The following is a 22891-nucleotide window of genomic DNA, read 5'->3' on the forward strand; positions in this document are numbered from 1 at the left end:
TTGGGATTAGCTTGATATCGAGCACACAACCCTACACTAAAGCAAATATCGGGTCTACTGGCTGTTAAGTAGAGAAGACTACCTATCATTCCTCTATACAGGGTGGGGTCAACTGACTCACCAGACTCGTCTTTGCTAAGTTTGGTAGTAGTACTTAGCGGGGTAGGTGCATGTTTAGTATGATCTAAGCCAAACTTCTCAAGCATTTTTCGAACATATTTGGACTGAGAGATAAAAATACCCTGATCAGTTTGCTTAATCTGTAAGCTTAGAAAAAAACTCAGATCCCCTATAAGACTCATTTCAAATTCACTAGTCATAAGGTCAACAAAATTGACAACTTCTTTTTCACAAGTTGACCCAAAAATGATGTCATCAACATAAATTTGAGCTACAAAGATACCTGGTTGCAGGAGTTTAATAAAGAGAGTGTTGTCAGCAGTACCTCTGGCAAAGCCATTGTCGAGAAGGAATGAAGTTAACCTGTCATACCATGCTCTCGGAGCTTGCTTAAGCCCATATAAGGCTTTCTTGAGTTTATAGACATGATCAGGAAACTTTGGGTCCTCAAATCCTTTTGGTTGTTTCACATATACCTCCTCTTGCAGTAGTCAATTGAGAAATGCACTTTTGACATCCATTTGGTGAAGCTTGAACTTCAGAAAACAAGCCACGGCCAACAGCAGTCGAATTGATTCAAGTCTGGCCACGGGGGCAAAAGTTTCTTCAAAATCAACTCCTTCGACTTGATTATAGCCTTGGGCCACTAGTCTGGCTTTATTTCGAACCACTGTCCCAAACTCATCTGATTTATTCTTGAAGAGCCATTTAGTTCCAATGATGTTTACTCCATCAGGTTTAGGAACTAGGATCCACACCTTGTTTCTTTTGAACTGTCCCATTTCATCCTGCATAGCATTATTCCAGAACTCATCCAGAAGAGCTTCTGTTACATTTTGAGGTTCTACCAGAGACACATAGCATGCAAAAGCAATGACATTTAACACTTTGTGACGAGTGACCATAGTAGCATTTGGGTCTCCAATGACAATGGTAGGAGGATGAGCTTTTTGAATCCAAGATGGTGGACCTTTCTTGTATAACCGAGAGTGAGGAGAGGACACTGTGTCTTTGCTAGTAGACTGAGGGACGGAGATGACCTCATCTTCAATTAATTCTGCAGAGGGTGAAGTTTCATTCTCAGATGAGTCTGGTTGATCTTCAGATGAAGTTATCTCAGGATTATGTTGTTTCAATGGAGTCGAGGGAATTGACATACTACATGGGTCCTGAGATTCTTCCTCTCCAGAACCAGATCCATTGTCTGACACTTCCAAGTCATCAAACTTAACGTTCATTGATTCCATGACTGTGAAAGTTCGTTTGTTGTACACTCGATATGCTCGACTGTTAGTTGAGTATCCAAGAAAGACCCCTTCATCACTCCGAGCATCAAATTTCCCAAGATGATCACGATCATTTAGGATATAGCAGATACATCCAAAGATATGTACATGGCTCAGATTAGGAGTCTTGCCTTTCCACAGTTCATATGGAGTTTGAGTAGCACCAGTTCTCAAATGAACCCGATTACAAATATAGCATGCAGTATTCACAGCTTCGGCCCAAAAACGAATTGCAACCCCCTTTGCACACAGCATAACTCTAGCCATCTCCTGAAGGGTTCTATTTTTTTGTTCCACTATCCCATTTTGCTGTGGAGTCTTTGGTGCAGAGAACTCATGACTAATGCCCATTTTATCACAAAATTGAGCAAAAATCTCATTTTCGAATTCCTTCCCATGGTCACTTCTGACTCGATAAACCTTACCTATGGTGGCATCCTTTTCGTTCTGGAGCTTTAGACAGAGAGAGGAGAAAGCCCCAAAGGTGTCAGATTTTTCTTTAAGAAAATTTACCCAGGTAAATCTGGAGAAATCATCTACACATACCATGACATATCTTTTTCCAGCAATGCTTGCTGTTTGCATAGGACCCATCAAATCGACATGCAATAGCTCAAGCACCTTGGATGTGAGTAGAGCATTAATAGGAGGATGAGAAGCCTTGATTTGTTTACCTCGTTGACATGGACCACACACCCGATCTTTTCCCAGTCTGAACTCTGGTATCCCTCGAACAGCTTTGATGGAGACAATTTTCTTTAAATCTCTGTAGTTGAGATGCCCAAGTCTGTAGTGCCATAGGTCTGGTTTATCCAAGAAAACTCTGTGACATTTCACTTGGTTGGTTAGTACATAGCAATGGTCAGCAGTTCTATTTCCTGTGAGAACTGATTTTCCTTCAGATGAGACTAAACATTGAGTCTTGGTGAAGCTCACATCATAGTTGGCATCACAGAGTTGGCTGATGCTGATTAAGTTAGCTTTTAGACCTTTTACAAATAGAACTCCAGTTAGGGGAAAACACTCAGAGAGATCCAGGTCACCTTGTCCCATTATTTCCCCTTTATTACCATCACCAAAAGTGACAAATCCTTCTTTGGAGGAATGGAAGTTACGTAGACCATTGCAGGAACCTGTCATGTGACGAGAGCATCCACTATCAAAATACCAGCAATTATCTTTCATGGCAGACAAGGAGGTGTGAGCAACAAGAGCAAGATTTTCACGTTTGGTTTTTTTCTTCTTCGTAGGTCCATGTTGAGGGATAAATGGGAATTTATTCTGGCCAGATTTCTTGTTGATGATGTTGGTCAAGTAAGTTCGAAGCTTTTAGCATCTTGGCCTGATATGACCCTTTTTATTACAGAAGTGACATATTGGGACAAATCGATCAGCTTGCTTGACACCTAACTTTTCACGGACTGGACCTCTTTTAGTGAGATGAGTCTTAGGTTCATCTGATTCTTTCTCAGGTTGATCATTCTTGGCAGTTGATGATGCAGATACAAACTTTATTTTGTCACTAGAGGACGGGGCAGAGTTATCATCAATAGACAGGTCATGGCCTTGATTGTATAGCAGTTTGTATCTTATAGAGGTTCTGTCTCCATAAGGTTTCTGATTTTGAAGAGCTTGATTCAAGGCAGCAGTACCCGAGGGCACATGGGAAAGGGATTGCTTGGCTCTCACAAGTTCTGTAGTTAACTTGTATATCTCACTATCTTTAGAGCACAACTCCAACGTGAGTTTCTTCAATTTATCTTCAAGTTCACATTTGCTGTCATCAAGAGTTTTGTTCAAATCCTGTAATTCCTTCACTCTCCTAGCCATATAGGTCCATTGTGCAAACATCTCCTCATAGGCCTTATTCTTTTCATCAGTAGTGGATTCAGTATCTGAATTAAGTTCCTCACCCTCAGAATCTTCAGGGACAGACTCCCTAGCCATAAAAGTCATCACTGACTTATCCTCCTTGGATTCATCACTAGTCTCTTCTTCTTCACTGTCACTCCAGGTAACAGCCAAGGCCTTCTTTTTCTTAAGAGTATTAGCACATTCTGCCTGAATGTGGCCAAAACCCGAACATTCGTGACATTGTATTCCCTTCCCTTTCTTTTCATTTTGTTGAGACTGTCTGTTAGGACCAGTGGAATTCCTCCCCGAAAAGTTCTCTTTATTGCCTGGATTAGATCTCTTGAAGTTCTTTTTTAGGAAACGAGCATAATTCTTTGCAAGAAGGGCCAGATTAGTGTCTGAAAAGGACTCGGACAAATCAATATCTTTAGAGATCTCTTCCTTATGAATGAAAGCAACACCCATCTCGGTTTTCTCTTTCTCAGAGCTCTTGAGTTTCTTTCCTTTTTCCCATCTTTCAAGAGTTAACTCATAATTTTGGAGAGACCCAATCAATTCATCTAGATCAAGAGCTTCAATATCTCTACTTTCTTCGATCGAAGTCACTTTGGACATGAATCTCTTTGGAAGAACACCAAGAAGCTTCCTCACAAGTTTCTTGTTAGAGTAAGTCTTACCAAGAGCATACGATTCATTCGAGATGTCGCACAGCTTAGCATGAAATTCTGAGACGGATTCATCTTCCTCCATTGACAGATTCTCAAAGGATTTAGCTAACGACCGAAGACGAGCCTTTTTAACAGCATCAGTTCCCTCATTCTTGATTTTCAACTTTTCCCAAGCATCTTTAGCAACTTCACAATTCGAGATCACTTTTAATTGATTGGTGGAGATAGCATTGAATAGAGCATGCAAAGCTTTGGAGTTGAAATTTGATCGTTCCATCTCATCAGTAGTCCATTCACTTGATTTCTTGACCTTATCTCCTTCCTCGTCAACAACAGTAGGGGGTGACCAACCTTCAGCAACAGCCATCCAGACCCTTTCATCCACTGCTTTCAAGAAAGCCCTCATCTTTGTTTTCCAGTAGGGATAGTTAGACCCCTCTAGCATGGGAGGTCTGGAAGTTGATCCTCCTTCTCTGAACATTTCCATACCCTGTTGATCTGCACACACTTAACAAGAAACTATGATGCACAACGAGATGAGACTCGCAGTGGGTCAGTTTTCCAGAAAATCACAGAAGATACAGATTGACAGAAGAAGGAAAATGAAGATTAGAAATTAGGACACAACCAAGATCACAATTTCTTTACATGAAAAGTTAGCTCTGATACCAAATGAAAGTCCTAATTACTACTGATTTAGTACAAATTACCTAAATTGATTATTTCTGTGAATTAAACGAAGAGTAAATCAAAGAACACAGAATTTACAAGCTTCCTCTGCATTGGAAACGCATTCCAACCGAGTAGTGCTTGGGTTCCCTTGAACCGGGTAAAGTAACATCCACTATAAAATCAATTCAATTACAAATACCAGTTCTGATTCTACAAATCAAACAATGTAATCTAAATTGACTTTTATACAATGTTACCTAATACTTGAACACACTCAAGTATCAAGATCTAATCACCAAAAGATCTCTGTAAACACGAACTCTGAATATTCAGACAGCTGAATCACATTCAGCTGATTGATCTGAACTCTCTTCAGATCAGGCAGATTCTATCTCCATCTTCGACCTCAAGAAGATCTTCGAAATAACAATCTGCACATTCAAGAAACAAACACAGAAAAAGAAGCCCTAGCAGAGCAAGAATCCAATAGAAGATTCTAACAGAAGAGAGTTAGTTAGTATGACAGATCTCACAGTATTTATATGCTGAAGATAATAAACCTAACTAACTAAACAACCAGCAAGGTACAGCTGGCACAAACTAACAACCTTGCAGAAAGCTGACATGGCACTAAAATGAAATTAGTGAAGACAGATGCAACTAACTACAGAGAAGATGTTAGAAAAGCAAATGCAGTTTCAGAATTACCAAACAACAGTAATATCTAATTTGCCACACAAAACACGACACTTACAGTGTCTATCAATCCAACTCAAAGCCTCCTTGATACCAATAATTTCCGCCACTTCAGGTTGGACCAGACCTGTCTTTCCTAAAGTAAAAGCTTCAATCATTCGCCCAGTATTGTCCCTGTCTATGCATCCCAAACCAAAACGTCCTTTTTGAGCAAACAATGCTCCATCTACATTTACCTTGATCTTATTCCCATTGGGTCTCTCCCATTGCTCAGATTTAACCCCATCCGTAGCAAGATGAGATAGAAAAAATCATCTACGTTCTTGAGCAATCTTATATTGATCTAGGCATGATCTTGCAGATGCAACAATACTTGCTGCATTAGAGACTTTCTGTTACCAAACAACTTCATTACGGGCTCGCCAAATCGCCCACGCCACCATCGCTAACTCCTCCAATTCAGCAACCTTCCCACGATATACTGCCCCCTGGAGCCAATTATAAAAATCATCATCAGTTATACTGCCAACATCGACCAACGATCTGTTCCAGCAAGATCTCGCAACAGGACAAGCCACAAGTGCATGAAAAATAGTTTCATTGTCCACTTTGCAAACATGAGAGATAACACTAATAGGGACATGTCTCTTTTGTAGTTGAATACAGCTCAGCAAACAACCAGAAGCATCCCTCCACAAGAAATTACAGACCTTAAGGGGCACTTTAAGATCCCATATAGTACGCCATAAGTTCGATGGTTGTACAGCAGGCCAAGCTCCCTTGAGCACTTGGAGATGTTTATACGCATTGTTAACCGTGTATTCCCCATGTTTCTCAAACTTCCAGCACCATCGATCCTCCAAAGTATTGTCACTAAGCTGAATTGAAAGAATAAGAGCCTAATCTCTGTCCTGGAAAAGATCACGAATGATATCTTCATTCCACCCTCTAGAGTCAATTCTCATAAGACTGCTAACAGGTTGGTTAATTAAAGCAGAATGATTGGAGATAACAAATGGATTTTCAGCAGGAAGCCAAGGATCATTTAGAATAGAGACAAATTCCCCTGTTCCAATCGATCGTCCAACACTAGATGCCAACAAATCCTTAGCTTCAACTATACTACGCCACACAAAACTTGGGTTATCACCCAATTCAGCTTTCAGAAATGTTGTTGCAGGGTAATATTTGGCTTTAAACACACGTCCCACAAGAGAAGAGTTATGAGTTAGCAGCCTCCAACCCTGCTTCCCAAGAAGAGCCAAATTAAAATCTCGTAGGTCCCGGAATCCCAAACCCCCTGCATGTTTATGACGACACATACGACTCCAACTCATCCAACTTTTACCTTTTGTTTGAGATGAACCCGTACTCCACCAAAACTTGGCCATTAGTCTTTCAAGCTCTTTGCAAGTATCAACTGGGAGTAAAAATACATTCATAGCATAACTAGGAAGTGCTTGAGCAACAGATTTTAACAAAACCTCTTTACCAGCCCTTGATAGCATCCTCCCTTCCCAACCATTAATTCTCTTCCTCCTTAGCTTGTCTTTAAGAAAACCTTGCATTTTTATTTTTACCAATCGAGTATGGAAGGCCCAAGTATGAACCATTTTCATCTGCTTTGAATATCCCCAACAAGTCACAAATTGTATCCCGAAACCTAACAGCAGTGTTGCAGCTATAAAAAACAGATGACTTTAAGAAGTTTATCTTCTGGCCAGATGCCAATTCGAATGTATGAAGCAGCTCCTTGATATTGTAAGCTTCCTCCTCCGTCGCTTTACAATATATGTAGCTATCATCTGCGAACAACATGTGGGAAATATTTGGAGCATGGCGAGCAATCCTACACCCCGTAAGTAGTCCACTTTGCTCATAACTACGTAAAAGTGACGAGAACCCTTCCGCACAAAGAATAAACAGATAATGAGATAATGGATCTCCGTGTCTGATCCCACGAGAAGCAACAATAGGGCCCATTTCTTGGCCTCCATGAACAATGGAGAATGACACTGAACTAACACAAAACATCACCAAATTAATCCACCTGCCATCGAATCCCATCCTTTCTAACATGGCTCTGATATAACCCCATTCCAATCTATCATAAGCTTTACTCATGTCTAATTTTAGAGCCATAAACCCATCTCTTCCTCTTCTCTTTCTCTTCAAATAATGCATAATCTCATAAGAGATCATGATATTATCATAAATTAGTCGCCTTGCAAGAAGGCACTTTGCGTCTCGGATACAATAGTAGGAAGGACTTTTTTGAGTCTATTAGCAATAACTTTAGATATTATCTTGTATAGGACATTGCATAGGGCTATTGGTCGAAAATCTCCCATGTCTTGGGGTTGCTTCTTTCTGGGAATCAAAACCAGGTTAGTAGCATTTAAACCAATAGGAAAACAGCCAGAATCAAAAAAAGACTTGACAAGGTTAAAGATATCAGTACCAACTACAGTCCAACATCTTTGGAAAAAACCTGGGGTCATACCGTCGGGTCCCGGAGATTTGTCTGGGTGCATTTGGAAGAGAGCCTTACGAACCTCCTCAACCGAAATAGGCTGCATCAAGTCTTCGTTCTGAGTATCAGTTACACGGGATTGAACTGTAGCAGTGACCTCAATCTAATTCGTTTGAGCAGAGGCAAAAAAATCGCTGAAATAATTTATCATGACATCGGGTAAACCATTTTTCCAATCAACCCAATTACCAGCAGGATTTTTCAGTCTCTGGATAGAATTGTTTCGTCGACAAGCAGAAGCTGAGGCATGAAAAAACTTGCTGCTATTGTCTCCATCTTAAAGCCAAAGTTGTTTGGATCTTTGGCGCCAAAACACTTCACGTTGTGCATAAGTTTCAACCAGGTTTTTTTTCGCCTGTTTGAAATTCATAATAGAGGATTCATCACGCCCAGATTTCCATCTATTCATCTCCTTTTTCCATCTTCCAATTCTCTCCTTGAATTTACCAGTATACTCCTTACCCCAATTTTGCAACTGTCTACTACACACAGCCACTTTACGTTGGATATCACTGCCAACAGAACCATCCCAACTCTCCTTAACAATCTGAATACACAAAGGTTCTCGAAGCCATGCATTCTCGAATCTAAATCTTCGAAGTGAAGGAGTCATTAACTCAGAAGTTAAATCCATGAAGATCGGGCAATGGTCAGATGTTGACACTTCAAGATTATAAAGTTTAGCTGCATTAAACATGTCCAACCAAGATTGATTAACCAACCCTCTGTCAAGGTGCACTTCAATCCAACTTTCAGTTCCTCTACCCCTTTCCCAAGTGAATGGATAGCTGCATAAATCCATATCCTGAAGCCCACTCTCAGCAAGAGCTTGCTGAAATCCTTGAATCAAAAATTCTGGATACCGGTTGCCTCCTTGTTTATCATCATGCGACACAACATTATTTAAATCTCCCATAACGCACCAGGGGAGGTTTGATGTAGCAGCTAAATTGCGGAGCCGATCCCAAGTTGCTTTCCTTTTATTGCGGTTTGGTTCACCATATAGACCTGTAAACCTCCATTTCATATGTCCCACAACATTAACTTCCACGTCTATATAGTTATCAGCAAACTGAATAAGAGAAACCTCATCTTCATGTCTCCAAAGAAGAACAGCAATCTCTCACCTTCTCAACTTGTTCACGTCTACAAAGTGTCTCACAAAGAAACACAAAGCTGGGCTTCTTTTGAATTACTATATCCTTTAGGAATTGGACAGTCCATGGGTTCCCAAGCCCATGGCAATTCCATGATAAAAGACTCATAATGGTAGGTGGGGCTGGACACCAGGACCCACCAAATCCACATTTTTTGAATCTCTTTGAACTTGGGCCGAACTCCTCCCATCTAGAATGTCTTCTAAATCCACACCAAGGCCCAACTCAGTTCTCCTTCTCTATGAATCAACTATCATCAAACAATCTTCATCTTCATTAAAAGCATTAAATCCCTCACAATCAGAATCAATCATGCATCATTTCTCTCCAATCGTAGAATCACCATTATGTCCATTAACTCCCTCTCCATTTGCTGGACGTTGACCCCCGATTTTCTCCTTGATCACATCAATCTGATTCAAAATAGCTGGTGACATTAATTGATCCACCGGAGTTCCTTTGGTGTCATGGCCTGATTCTGGTTGGTTACTCTGCATCTGACACTCTTCCATTGCCACCCTGAACTATTTTAGCCACTTCTTCCCAATCATATGGCTGGTGCGTCTAGGCTGAACTTTCATCCAGTCTCCATATGGTTTAGCCAACTTTCCATCTGTAGCATCAAACCTCTGAGGACAAAATCTATCAGAGTAACCCATGATCCCACATATAAAGCAAAATGTGGGAAGATGTTCATATTTGAAGTTTGTCCAAAACTCAATTCCAGCCGTATTCTGTAGTCTCATACGTCTTTTGAGAGGCTTAGTAACATTGATAGTGACTCTAACTCGAAGAAAATCCCTCCAGAGCCCCAAAAAATTCTTCTCATCAGACTCAACAAATTTGCCAATGTAATTGGCAACGTCTTTAGCCACAGTAGCCGTTCTAAAACCTGACCTCAAGTCATGCAATTGAACCCACAAATCCACCTCATTTAAATCCACTAATCTTGGATTCTCCCCTGATTTCAATCTCAAAAAAACCAGAAGGAATTTATTAATGGTCCACGGACTACGATCAATGACACTTTGAATATCGATCTCATGATAGAACTGAAATAAAAATCGATTAGTCTCCAATTCTTTCACATACATACCTTTTCCAGGTTGCCATAGAGACGCCAAAAGGTGTTGCATAGCATCAAAATCAATTGATCTCTCAGTCAAAAAACCTCCCAACAAACCTATCATCATAATCTTTCTCAGTTTGATCTCTGGTATCATACGCCAATACTGCATCTGATTCTTCTTCTAGCCATATGTTCGAACCGTCCTCCTCATCCCTCAATCCCTGACGACTACTAGAATCCATAACAGAAACTCCCAAAAACTCACTTTACCGCAAACAAAAACAAACTTTACAAACAGAAAACAAAATCACCCAAAGGGAGTGTACACAACCATGTCATATGACAAGACTTTTTTCCATATGTCTTTTAACTTATTTATTTAAGGAAAATAATTTATAATTTTGTATATATTATATAATTTTATTAAATATAAAATATTTTATTTATATTTAATTATATATTCTATATTACATGCATAAACATAATTTTAACTTTCTATACAATCTATTTAAAGTAATTAATTTTTTCTAAATATTATTCAAAAAAAAACAATAAACATGCATATTTTTCCTCACAACAACAAAAAGTAAAATAAAATAAATATACATATTTTGTTTATAAAACTATATATTAAATATAAGTGAATTACTTCATATATACTATTTTTTTAATTTTTTTTTTCAAATTTACGGTTTCGGTTTCTAAAGTGGTTGCAGCGCTAGTTGCAATAGGGGTTTCTATACGATTTTTTGTTGCAATTTAAGTTGCAACTCTAGTTGCAATAGGGATTTTTATGTAGAATTTCGTAAAAATATAAAAAAAAAAAAAAAAAAAAAAAAAACTATTTTAAAGTGTAAAAATAAAAAAACCCCATTAAATATATTAGATTATAATAATTTATAAACATTATCAATATAAAATATAAACATAATGTTTATACATAATTTCACATTTGGTTATATATAGTTTTCTTTCTTAAAACAAAATAAACACAAATGTTTTATTTTTAAATTTATTTATGAACTTTTAATAAATAAATTATATTAATTCTATTGAAATATTATCATAATAAACATTTAGATCAATAATAGTATTATAAATATTAATAATAATTAAATATTTAATAAACATGCATATATGTTTATAAAATATAAACAAAATTTTAATGTTTGTATAATTTTAGTAATATATCAAAATATAAATATTGACTTATGTATTTTTATATTTAATTTTATACGTTTTTATTTTCAGAAAATTAATTAAAAATAATTCACATGTTAAAATTGTAAATATTTATGTTTATTTTTATTATACAATGTGAATATGATCATAATTGTAAATATTTATAAAATTGTATAAAATTGTGTAATTATATATATATATTATTTTTTTTTTTTTTGCATGTTTTTTTGTAATATAATTAATTCACTTGTATATAATTAAAAATTATCATTTATTTAATGTATTAATACTATAAGTGTAAGTAAAAGATAAGATGCCAACGATTACAGAGCTTATTTATTTGGAAAAGAGATTTTTTATTTAGTCTACCGTCATATACATAATTTTACAGTGATGGAGACACCGTACTGTACATATGATCATATTCATATGCAACTATAATAAAATAAACAAATAAAAAATGCTAGTCGATCTATGAAAATTTGCATGGAACAAGAATATATTCTCTCCACTCCTCTTTGGTGCCTCTTTTACACTTACATTATTTATTAATTGTATATATATATACGCGTTGCACTATCAATCCCAACTGGTTCGAATTTATGCCAAAGCAAATTAACACTACTACATATTAATAAAATGTGCATATATATGTTACAGACTTACAGGACTCATGAGCATCACTTGCTATAAATATATATATATATATATATATATATATGTGACAACACATTCATATATATTCCCAGAGTCGAAGACAGAGAGAGAAGAAAATTAAAATGGGTTGGTTTGTAAGAGAAGGGAGCAGTTCATCATGGAAAGTAGGGTGGACAGAAAGAACACTTGCATCGTTAAGCTTTCCTCCTCTTCCATTGTTGGCAATAGTGGGAATTGTTGTCGTTTTACTCTCCGTTTCGTCGTACGCCAATTACAGGTCACACATGCACCAAACCAAGATCGCCTTTAAGATATTCCTCTTATTCTTGCCTTTGCTCTTGATTTTATTGGCAAACTCTGTCGCCAAATACGGCACCGTTTTCGTCATTACTCCAAGGACAAAGCGAGAGTATTCTTCTGAAGGTGGGAAGAATAATAATTCTCCTTGGGGTGTGGCCATGCTACTTGTTCTACTTATGCTTTTGATCTCTTATAAGTCTTATTTTCATTCTAAGTGGTGGCCTCCAATTTGGGGATCCTACTAGTTTTCTCACCATATTCCCCTCATCTATTACATTAAATAAAATTGTAATAATAATTTATAGTTTTTTTTTATATATATATCTGAAGCAAATAATCTTTTTTCTATATTATCAATTACTTCACTAGTTCAAGTTGATCAAATTCTTAATTAATTGTATTCTTATGTCAAATTTATACTTTGGGAGAACAAGAAGAAAAATTGATATTAGTTAACGATATTTTATAATAGTTATCAAATTAAATTATATGGAATCCGATACTTTAATTCTACCAAGAGCGATATTATAACTTGAAGAATGTTAAACACTACTGATGCCCGACCTTTAACATTTTTCGTGTAGTCGTGGGCAAATCGACACAGGAAGTTAGGTTTCAACTTCCCTTTGGCTTATAGTATTGAAAAAAGTGCTTGAATTAAATCGTGAATTTTGATTTGAAAAACCAACTTTGCCATGAATTTCTCATAATAGTATGGGAGAAAGGTCCAACCCTATACATAATAGTCAGTGGGACTTGTAGTCCTTAAAGCACCCACAACAGCTAATGTATAATAACTACAAAGGTTAAAAATAACTAAGAGTTAAAAAAAAATGTCAAAAAAATACATACAATAAATGAGCTAAAATAGCTCAAAAATTTACTTTATGAATAGTTACTGAAACATGTAGAGGTGATCATTAGCATTAGGCAGAAGAACATGGCTACACAACAACTCTTACTCTAGCAAGGTATCTAGTTCCACACCAATCCACCCCATTCCCAAACAAATGTTTCAACCAAATAATTGGTGCCTACTCCTTAACTAACCGAAATACATAATTTACATGAAAATCACAATATAAAAAAGTTTTCTAATCACACAAAGGATGTGAGTTCTTCAACTTGGGAACTTTGAATGTGGCTGAAAACAGTTTTGGAGTCACTGACGTGGGCACAACATCGTCATCTGCCTTTCTCTTCGATCTTTTGCTACCCTGATCGCAAGAAAATATCATAACATCAATTTATATAGATTAAAATACATATGTTTTAACTCAAATTTTCAAAGGAATTAAACATACTAGGCTCATTCAGACATAATATTGAAAAGATCATAAAAACTAATATGTTCAACTTTTTGTCAAGAATTATCTTTTACATACAGGATGAGCAGATTTTGAAAAGCACAACAGAACAGTTTAATTTCATACCTTTTCAGAGACATCTGTAGAATCAGTATCACTCGTCTTGCCCCACAAATTAGAAGTTTTTGTTCTACTTGTGCAACGAGTCAGTACAGGGGTAATTGAAGCACTTCTAGACTTTCTCAGAAGATCTACTTCCTGTGAGAGTCTGCCAGTTTCTGCCTTTAACTTGCTAGATTCTTTCTTCATTTTATTTAACTCACTTGTTAATCTGGCAATACATTCATCCTTACAATTATTAGATGACTGTAATTGCTCCATGCCTGATATAAGATTCTTTAGTTTCTCATCTGCTTGTTCAATTTCAGAATTCTTACTCCTTAAATTTGTCTCCAAAATATTGTACTGATTCCACACAAATGTCTTCTCTGCCAATAGTGCAGATACCTCAGATTGTTTTTCCAAATAAAGTTTATCATATTCCTGCTTTAAACTTCTTACTTCACTTTCCAACTTTTCATATCGATGTTCTTCACTCTTACTATTTCCCAAAGTCTTTGTATTTCTCTCTCTGACTCCACTCTGTAAAGACCAGAGAGATTATCAGCGTGTAACCATTAACAGCAAAAATAGTATATAAAGTATCACAAAGAATAAAGACCAATTACGAAGACGTACCTCTGGCTCAGAGCACTTCAATTTAAACACCTTAAAAGCTTCCAACTCAGTTTGTGTATACTCTGCAGTGATAGAGCGCTCTAAGGTTATAAAGCTAAAAGCAGAAACTCAAATAAAGTATTGCATGGTCTCTGCTAATAATAAAACATTACAAACTCATCTAGTATAAAGTTGGAACCTCATGAAATTAGGTGAATGTGGGCTAACAAAAGAAAAGCAAATTTTATACGTGAAAAACAAAATTTAGCCATGCCAAAGAGGAAGAGTCTCATAGTGACAGTAGAATACATAAAACGCACAAACAGACCAAAGAACTTTTGAGTGTTAGGTGATGTGTTATTCTATTCTATTCAGTTCCTTAGCTCCCAGATGCTTTGCTCACAAATGCCAATTCTCTTCCTTCTTATCGAGCTTTCTTGAAATGTAAATCTTAGCTACTAGCTTTATTGGAGATTAAACAAATTTGGGGGAGGAAATAAACTTCAAATTCACCCTTATTCCCATCCAGAACAAATCACACCAAAAAAAAAAAAGTGAACAATAACATACTAAGGCAAGAAAACTAAGCACATTACAAGTATTATAAAGAAGAGGTTTTTGGTACTGAAGAAAGAAAGAGCAACCAACCTAATCTTAGTTTGTGAATATGCGCATCCCTATGCTTCAAACCCATAACCAATTCAGCCTTGGCCAATTCAAGCGAGCCTGTCATATCATGAACTAACAAATCCCGCCTCGCCTGCACACGAGGTAACGAGAGAATATATTTTTTCAAAAAAAAAAGGCCCGATTTTTATCCTATAAAAGAAATCCCAAGAACCGGAAAACCCTAAACATAAATTACCTGAGAAATTTGGTCTTCCAAGAGGCGAATATCGGAGACCCATCGGTCTTGTTGCATTATGATACGATCTTCGAGGATTTTGCGCTCTTTGGCGAGCCACTCAAGTTGAATCTGCTGGGTCTGCAACATCTCCACCAAAGCGTTAAAGATATTTTGCCAATTTTGCTGATCGGAGGGAGCTTTAGGCCTTCTAGTTCTAGCCGTGCCCATTATGAAATTACAGTAAGGTCAAGAAGAAGAAGGAGAAGGAGAACAGGAATTCTCGGTGAGCGATAGTAAAGAAAGCAGGAATGGAAAAAAAGGACCGTTGGAGCGTTGTAGATGAAATTCAAATTTAACAGTCGACTTTCCGTGCGAAGATTTAACGTTTCAACTACTAGCTCTTTTATATATGCCCCGTTTCGCTAAGCTCTGTGAAATTGCTGTGTTTGGATAAGAGAATTATTAAAAGGGGAGTGGTGTAAACTTACATTGTGTTTGGTTGTATACGGGGTAACATATAATTAGGTAAACAAGGGTATAAGTATAAAGTTTCAAGTTTGTAAATCGTACGAGGGTATAAGTGGCATAAAAGTGTAAACTTATCAAAAGAAAAAGGGGAGTTCTATTTACACCCCACAAAATGATAAGTACACCTTATTATTAAAAAAAATATAAACTTAAATAATTTTTAAAAATTACTCTTAATATTTTTTTAAAAATTTTTTCTCACATTATTTTATGTTAATTTCAATACTTATTTTGATTTTATTTTCATAATTTTTTCTAACTCATGTATATTTTTTTTTAATTTTTTCTAAGAAAATTTTATATAATTTTTTATTTTAATTTTTTTCTCATAATATTTAAAATATAATTTATTTTTGTTTGATAGGTATATTTTTTAAGAATATGAATTGGAAAAAAAAAGGTTAAAAAAATTTAGTACAATTAAAGATATAAATTTTATATAAAATAAAAATTATTAAAATAGGTGCCTTTAAAAAATTTTGGGATGTAAATAAAATTTCCCAAGAAAAAACATAATAATAAGGGTATAAGTATAAAGTTTTAAGTTTGTAAGTGGCATAAACTCAAATTTTTTTTAGCAACATAAGTATTTAATATTTGTAAAACTGTAATTTTCTTTCAATTTCGGCAATACAGGCTCCATTTTAAATTAATTAAAAGAACATTTAGAAGTAATTGATATTACATGTTTCTATCTAAACCAAATAATCTATAATTTGTGCTTTATATGTACCCTGTTTAAGAAAATAAGACGAAATTAAAGAAAAATTATAGTTTTACAAACATTAGGTACTTATGCCGCTAAAAATAAACATTGAGTTAATACCACTTACAAACTTGAAACTTTGGGTAATTATATATACCGCTATTTACCCTATATAATTATATTCTTCTTAAATTGAAAGGGGGTTTTATTTACACCCCATAAAATAATAAGTATACTCTATTATTTAAAAAATAAACTTAAATAATTTTTAAAAATTACTCTTAATATTTTTTAAAAAAAAATTCCAAACATTATTAAGCCCTTGCTTAGTGAAAATTCATAAATAAGACAGTCTAATTTAGAATTCTAATTGATTAATTAAAACCAATTAACTGAGTCTACAAGACAATATTATCTCAACTAGTGTCAGGACCATGTGCCTATATAATCAAGCTCCCAATAAGTAGTTCTAAAACTTACCGAGTCTCTATCTTATTAATTCCTCCTGACTTAACTATAGATTTAGAATTGCACTCCTTATTATATAGAACGCTCTATATGTTTCAAATATAGATATGCTATAAATTATCCATTGTTTCAATCTAAATAATCAATGATCCTCTACTGATAATCTACATCGAGTAGGGGCAAATTTACCGTTCTACCTTTCAATGTATTTTATCCTTAAAACAATTAGCTACTTGTAAATGATATTTCATAAAACTAATATAATTACTGAAATGAGTACTCCACCATTTAATCTCATTTAGTCAAGCTCGAAGGAAATAATCGTTTCACTTTTATATATAGAAGCTATAGATTTTGTATCTATGATTAGTGCTCCCACTCAATTGTACTATCGTGTTCCCAATATGTAAGTATTGGGTCGATCCAATTGGTCAGCTTTAATGAACAAGTCAAGGAACACTAATAATACACTTAAACCAAAACCTAACTATCTCAGAATTAAGATCATTAATCTAAGATCAATTAAGTGATATTTACTTAGAAAAGATATTACAGTAAGTTTATGATATCTTTTCTACTGTGAATATCAGTCCAATCCAATGTATAACCATACATCCAATACAAGCTTACTTTACTAATGCCTTGGAAAAGATATACCACTACATAAGTGTAAGTAAACCAAATTATTGATTATCATATCAGTGTAAATCATGTGTACTGATAAATCATGGGACTAATAGTTTAATCACATAATCTTAATTATTTTCCAGTGTGTATACAACACAATAATCATGAATAACAATGTGATAAGGACTTAATAGAATTTATATATCAAACAAATGATCATGAAATAAACTCTCACTTGCACTAACATAAAACAATCAGTACATTTTAACTAATCATGGATGCTCTCTGTGCTTTTCAAATACAATCTCTGTCAATGTCTTGGTGAATGGGACGACTAGGTTATCTTCAGTATCAACATTTTCTACCAGTACGTCTCCTTTTGCTAAATATTCTCTGATGATGTGATATTTCCTCTCAATGTGTTTACTCTTGTTATGGCTTCTAGGCTCTTTACTGTTGGCAATAGCACCAGTGTTGTCACAAAGTAACACCGATAGTTTTTCCATAGATAGAATAACACCAAGCTTTGTGAAGAACTTTCTTAGTCAGACTAGTTTCTTAGCAACCTCAGCATCAGCTATGTATTCAACCTCCATGGTAGAGTCAGATACTACGGATTCCTTGACACTTCTCTAAACAATTGCTCCACCCCCAAGAGTGAATACCATCCTAGATGTAGACTTCCTGTCATCAAGACAAGCATAGAAATCTGAGTTGGTATAGCCTAAGGGATTCAAAGCACCACCCTTGTAGACTAACACATAATTCCTTGTCCTCTTTAAGTATTTTAGAATATGCTTAACTGCCATCCAATGTTCCTTTCCTGAGTTGGACTGATACCTACTCACAATTCCCACTGCATAGCAAATGTATGGTCTAGTGCATAGCATAGAATACACATACTTCCAACTGCTGAAGTATAAGGAATTTTTCTCATGTCTTCTATCTCTTGGGGATCAGTAGGGGATTGTTCCTTAGATAGCTGCAAACCATGTCTAGAAGGCATAATTGTCCCTTTGGTGTTGGTCATTGAGAAACACTCTAGCACCTTATCAATGTAAGCTCCTTGCGAGAGAGCAAGTGTCTATTCTTCCGGTCTCTAATAATTTGGATTCCGAGAATGTAATTAGCTTCACCCAAGTCTTTCATTTTAAACTGGGTGTTAAGCCATTCCTTTACGTCAGTCATCTTCTTGACATTGTTACCAATGACTAAGATGCCATCAACATAAAAGACCAGGAATACTACCACTTGCTTATCCTTGAGTTGGTAAACACAAGGTTTATCTTTATTTTGGTGAAAGTCGTAGGTTTTGATAATTTCATCAAACATTTTATTCTAAGGGCGAGAAGCCTGCTTAAGTCCATAAATGGACCTATTCAGCTTGCAAACTTTCTCTTCTTGTCCTGGAAGTTTATAACCTTCTGGTTGCTCCATATAGATTTTCTCGTCAAGTATCTTAATGGATTTGAGCATGGAAACTAGACTAAAAATATCCTCGTAGTCCACACCTTCTCTTTGGGTATAACCCTTTGCTATAAGTCTAGCTTTAAAAGTTTCGACTTGTCTATCAGTACCTCTTTTCTTCTTGTACACCCATTAACATCGATTGGATGATAATCATCAGGTGTATCTACTGTTGGGATTTTATGCCCTAAATAAAACTCATTTTAATATAATCTTATTTTCTATCAATAGAAGATTAGAAGTCATTTAAATTTACATGTAGTTTTTATGATTAGGGTTTTAATATACAATTTTTGTTAATCCAGAACATATTGTTATTCACAATTACAGTGATGACATTACAGTAGAAAGTAATTGTGATTATATACTTCAAATTATTTGGTCACATGATTTATTAGTGTGTTGAATTTACACTGACGTGATAATCAACGATAAAGTTTACTTACACTTGTATATGTGGTATGTTCTTTCTAGGGCATTAGCAAAGTATGCTAGTACCGAATGTATGGAATATACATTGGACTGGACTGATATTGACAGTGGAAAAGGTATCATAAACTTACTGTTATATCTTTCTAAGTCAATATCACTTAGTTGATCTTAGGTCAATAGATCTTAATCTTGAGATGGTTAGGTTCTGTCTTAAATGTATTATTTGTGTTCTTTGACTTGTTTGTTAAAGCTGACCAAATGGATCAGCCCAATACTTACATCTTGGGAACATGTTAGTATAAATACTTACATCTTGGGAATATGGTAGTGCAAATGAGTGGGAGAGCTAATCATAGATAGAAAATCTATATCTTTTATAACTATATAGAAGTGAACTGATAATTTCCTTTGAGATTGGCTTAATAGACATAAAAAGAATAGCTCTTATTTCAGTAATTATATTAGTTTACTGAAATATTATTTATAGTAAGCTAAGTGTTTTAAGGATAAAATACATTAAGGGTAGAATAGTAAATTTTTCCTTACTTGATGTAAATCATCTATAAAGGATCTTTGATTATAATAGATAATTCATAGTGTACCTATATTTGGAACATATAGAGCATTCAATGTAATCAAAAGTGCAATTACGAATCTATAGTGGTGTCAGGAGGAATAGGGGTGAACAACATACTATCATCAACAAATAAGAGATGGGACATGGAAGAAACTCCTCTGCAAATTTTAACTCCAGAGAAATCATTAGCCATCTCCTTTATCCTAATAGCAGCTGAGAGTCCTTAAACTACTAAGAGGAAGAGATATGGGGACAAAGGGTCACCCTGCCAGATTCCTCTAGTCGAAGAAAAGGTGTCTGAGAGGCTGCCATTAAGAGATATGCGATAAGTAACAAGGGATAGACAACTCACGATAAGAGAAGTGAACCTAGAGGGAAAACCCACATGAGCTAGGAGGTTTTTAAGGAAAGGCCACTCAACCCTGTCAAAAGCTTTTTCCATGTCAAGCTTGATAGCTACCCAACCAATTTTCCCCTTTTTCCTAGAGTGGATAGAATGGATAATCTCATTGGCAATAATAATGTTATCAAAGATCTGTCTTCCACTCAAGAAAGCACTTTGATTATGAGCAATGATATAGTGGAGAACATCTTTGAGTCTATTGGAAAGAACCTTAGAGATGCATTTTTAAATGGTATTACAGAGGCTGATAGGGCGAAAGTCACGCATAGTTGATGCATTTTTCTTTCTCGGAATTAAGACTAGGATGGTTTCATTGATAGTCGAAATATCCCTACTGTGATTTAAGATATCCAGGAAAGTAGCACAAAGGTCGAGTCCCAGTGTATGCCAATTCTTCTGGTAAAAGAGAGAATTGAGGCCATCAGGTCCAGGGGCTTTATCCCCAGAAAGGCTGAACATGGCTTTTTTGACCTCATCCGTGGTGAAAGGCTCATCCAAGAAAGAAATATGGACAGGGGAGAGATGATTTGGAACTCCTTAGAGAATATTGGTGATGGCATTCTGATCAGCTCCTTGAGAATGAAAAAGGTTAGAGTAAAAGCTTAAGAAATGGGAAAGAATTTTGGGGTGTCACTAGCCTTAGACTCATCCGGTAGAGTGATGCTTCTAATAAGGTTGGTTTTTTTCTAGATGGAAGCCTTGTGGTGGAAGAACTTTGTGTTCTTATCACCAGCCTTAAGCCAATCCACCCGAGCTCTTTGCTTCCAATAAATTTCATCCTTGTGAAGAAGAGCATCCAATTTGGATTGCACAGAGTTGGCATGTGACAGAGTATGTCTATTAGGCTGATTCGTGTTGAGCAACAGGTCTAAGTCCTTTTGAGTACGAGCAATTTGCTCCTTTATCGGATCTTGAGACCAACTCCAGCGTTTAATTGCATTAATGCAAGTGGATTGTTTGGATAGAAAAGTTTTGAGAGGAGAATGAGGAATGACCGAATTGGTGGATGTCCAGGAGGAATGGACAGTAGAGGAAAAAGAGTCATTCGTAAGCCAGTGATTCTCGAAAACAAAACGGGAACTTCTCTGAGAAATTTTCAACTTATCCTCTAATTGGACTTTAAGGGCTCTGTGATCAGACCCATAAAAACCCAAGTGAGAAAGACAAGCAGAGGGAAATAGAGAGTTCCAAGATTGATTAGCAGTGCATCAGTCAATGCGTTCAAGAAGGTGACCGTGCCTCTAACTGTATTTATTTCCAGTGTGAATGAGAGGCAAAAGATTAAATTTATGCAGGAAAGAACGGAAGTTGTGCATAGCATGAGTGGTAGGATTGGAAGTGGAGTTTTGTCACTAATTGAAAGATAGTCATTAAAATCCCCCATAAGTAACCAAGGCAAGAGAGGGCAGTGTCATGGAGTCTATTAAGGAGAGTCCAAGTAACATGTTTAGTAGAAGGATAAGGAGAACCATAATAACCAGTAAAATGCCATTTCATATCATTAAAAACATTTACAAATACAGTCTATATGATTGAGGGAGTAAGTAATAACATTAACATCAATACTATTGTTCCAAAAAAGTGAAAGTCCTCCCCCTAAACCACTCCTTGGCACTTCAAAAACACAGTCAAAATGAAGCCAATTCTTAAGATACGTTCCACGGCCAGCCTGGAGCTTGGTTTCCATAACAAAAAACAAAGTGGGCCGATGTTGCTTGACCAACAGGGAGAGATTTCTGAATGCTTGAGGCTCCCCAAATCTCGAGCATTCCAACTGAGGAGACTCATTTTCCTCGGCGGGGTTACAGAGCAACACCTGTCGTTTGTTCATTGTCAGATAGAGAAGGGACAACCACGTCTTCACTCGAAGAAGCTCGAGCCCTCTTAAGCATACTCCTAATAGAACCACCAACATGGGCAGTTTGTCGAGTGAATGGGCGTTTAGACCCTGAAATGGCAGCAGTGGTGGGAGTAGTAATGGGTTCCTTGATGGTGAGGCTTTTATTTCTAGTTGCATTGCTGGCAATTGGGTGGGGAGAGTGGGATTCAGGAATGGAAATACCCTTGCCCTTGTCAATGTGTGTTATAGTCGAAGTGACCATAATGGGTTGTGGGATAACTGGTTGGCTTGCTTAGTGCATGTTGGATTGTTGTAGAGGTGGGTCAGATGAGCTAATGGGATGATTGTTGTTAAAAGCAAGGGTAAAAATTCAGGTTCCATATTTAGAAATTGATCAACCGCCTGTTGGAGGCCCTGATTCGAGTTGGTGTTACGAGGGAAATATTCTTCAATAAGCCTGGAATTTGAAAGTTCAAAAGGGTTCTTCTTAAGGTTACTTTTTGCAGGGGCTCGGAGATAATCCTTATAACCCAACTCAAGAGGAATTGGAAAATTATCACATCGGAGCAGATACTTCCCACACTTGTTGTAAGTGTGATCCTGTAAACCACAAAAATGCAGAAGTTTTGGAGCCTTTCAAACTTGAAGTTGATCTGTTTGGTGTGAGCCAAGGTTCGAAAGCAGATGTTCATACCTCTTCTCAAAGGTTTAGTGACATCCAAAAAAACACAAATGCGTAGATAGGGACCAAAGCTTTCCAAAAGCGACAGAGGATGGA

General features: G+C 36.2%; 3 protein-coding genes across 3 annotated transcripts; 1 reads left to right on the forward strand and 2 right to left on the reverse strand.

Annotated features, from left to right (window-relative positions):
* Positions 1-2735: 2735 nt before the first annotated feature.
* LOC133032374 (uncharacterized) lies at positions 2736-4415 on the reverse strand. The gene has a single exon (XM_061106297.1). It carries the CDS (start codon positions 4413-4415, stop codon positions 2736-2738), a length of 1680 nt encoding a protein of 559 aa, XP_060962280.1.
* Positions 4416-12016: 7601 nt separating this feature from the next.
* On the forward strand, positions 12017-12439 carry LOC115695505 (uncharacterized). Its single transcript, XM_030622567.1, has one exon. It carries the CDS (start codon positions 12017-12019, stop codon positions 12437-12439), a length of 423 nt encoding a protein of 140 aa, XP_030478427.1.
* Positions 12440-13028: 589 nt separating this feature from the next.
* Positions 13029-15572, reverse strand: LOC115698313 (uncharacterized). Its single transcript, XM_030625535.2, has 5 exons — positions 15084-15572; positions 14867-14978; positions 14240-14301; positions 13628-14143; positions 13029-13411 (listed from the first exon to the last, which is right to left on the reverse strand). The coding sequence occupies exons 1-5, from the start codon at positions 15291-15293 to the stop codon at positions 13289-13291; spliced, it is 1023 nt and encodes a 340-aa protein (XP_030481395.1). The 5' UTR covers positions 15294-15572; the 3' UTR covers positions 13029-13288.
* Positions 15573-22891: the final 7319 nt, after the last annotated feature.

Source organism: Cannabis sativa, chromosome X, assembly GCF_029168945.1.
Source record: "Cannabis sativa cultivar Pink pepper isolate KNU-18-1 chromosome X, ASM2916894v1, whole genome shotgun sequence".
Lineage (NCBI taxonomy): Eukaryota > Viridiplantae > Streptophyta > Magnoliopsida > Rosales > Cannabaceae > Cannabis > Cannabis sativa.

Bases quoted from the DNA above. Each gene is read 5' to 3' on its own strand.
- LOC133032374 (XM_061106297.1), bottom strand. From the start codon at position 4,415: ATGGAAATGTTCAGAGAAGGAGGATCAACTTCCAGACCTCCCATGCTA.
- LOC115695505 (XM_030622567.1), top strand. From the start codon at position 12,017: ATGGGTTGGTTTGTAAGAGAAGGGAGCAGTTCATCATGGAAAGTAGGG.
- LOC115698313 (XM_030625535.2), bottom strand. From the start codon at position 15,293: ATGGGCACGGCTAGAACTAGAAGGCCTAAAGCTCCCTCCGATCAGCAA. The intron at 14,302-14,866 runs GTTGGTTGCTCT...CTATCACTGCAG, and splicing joins TATTCACAAACTAAGATTAG to AGTATACACAAACTGAGTTG. The intron at 13,412-13,627 runs GTATGAAATTAA...TCTTGCGATCAG, and splicing joins CTACAGATGTCTCTGAAAAG to GGTAGCAAAAGATCGAAGAG.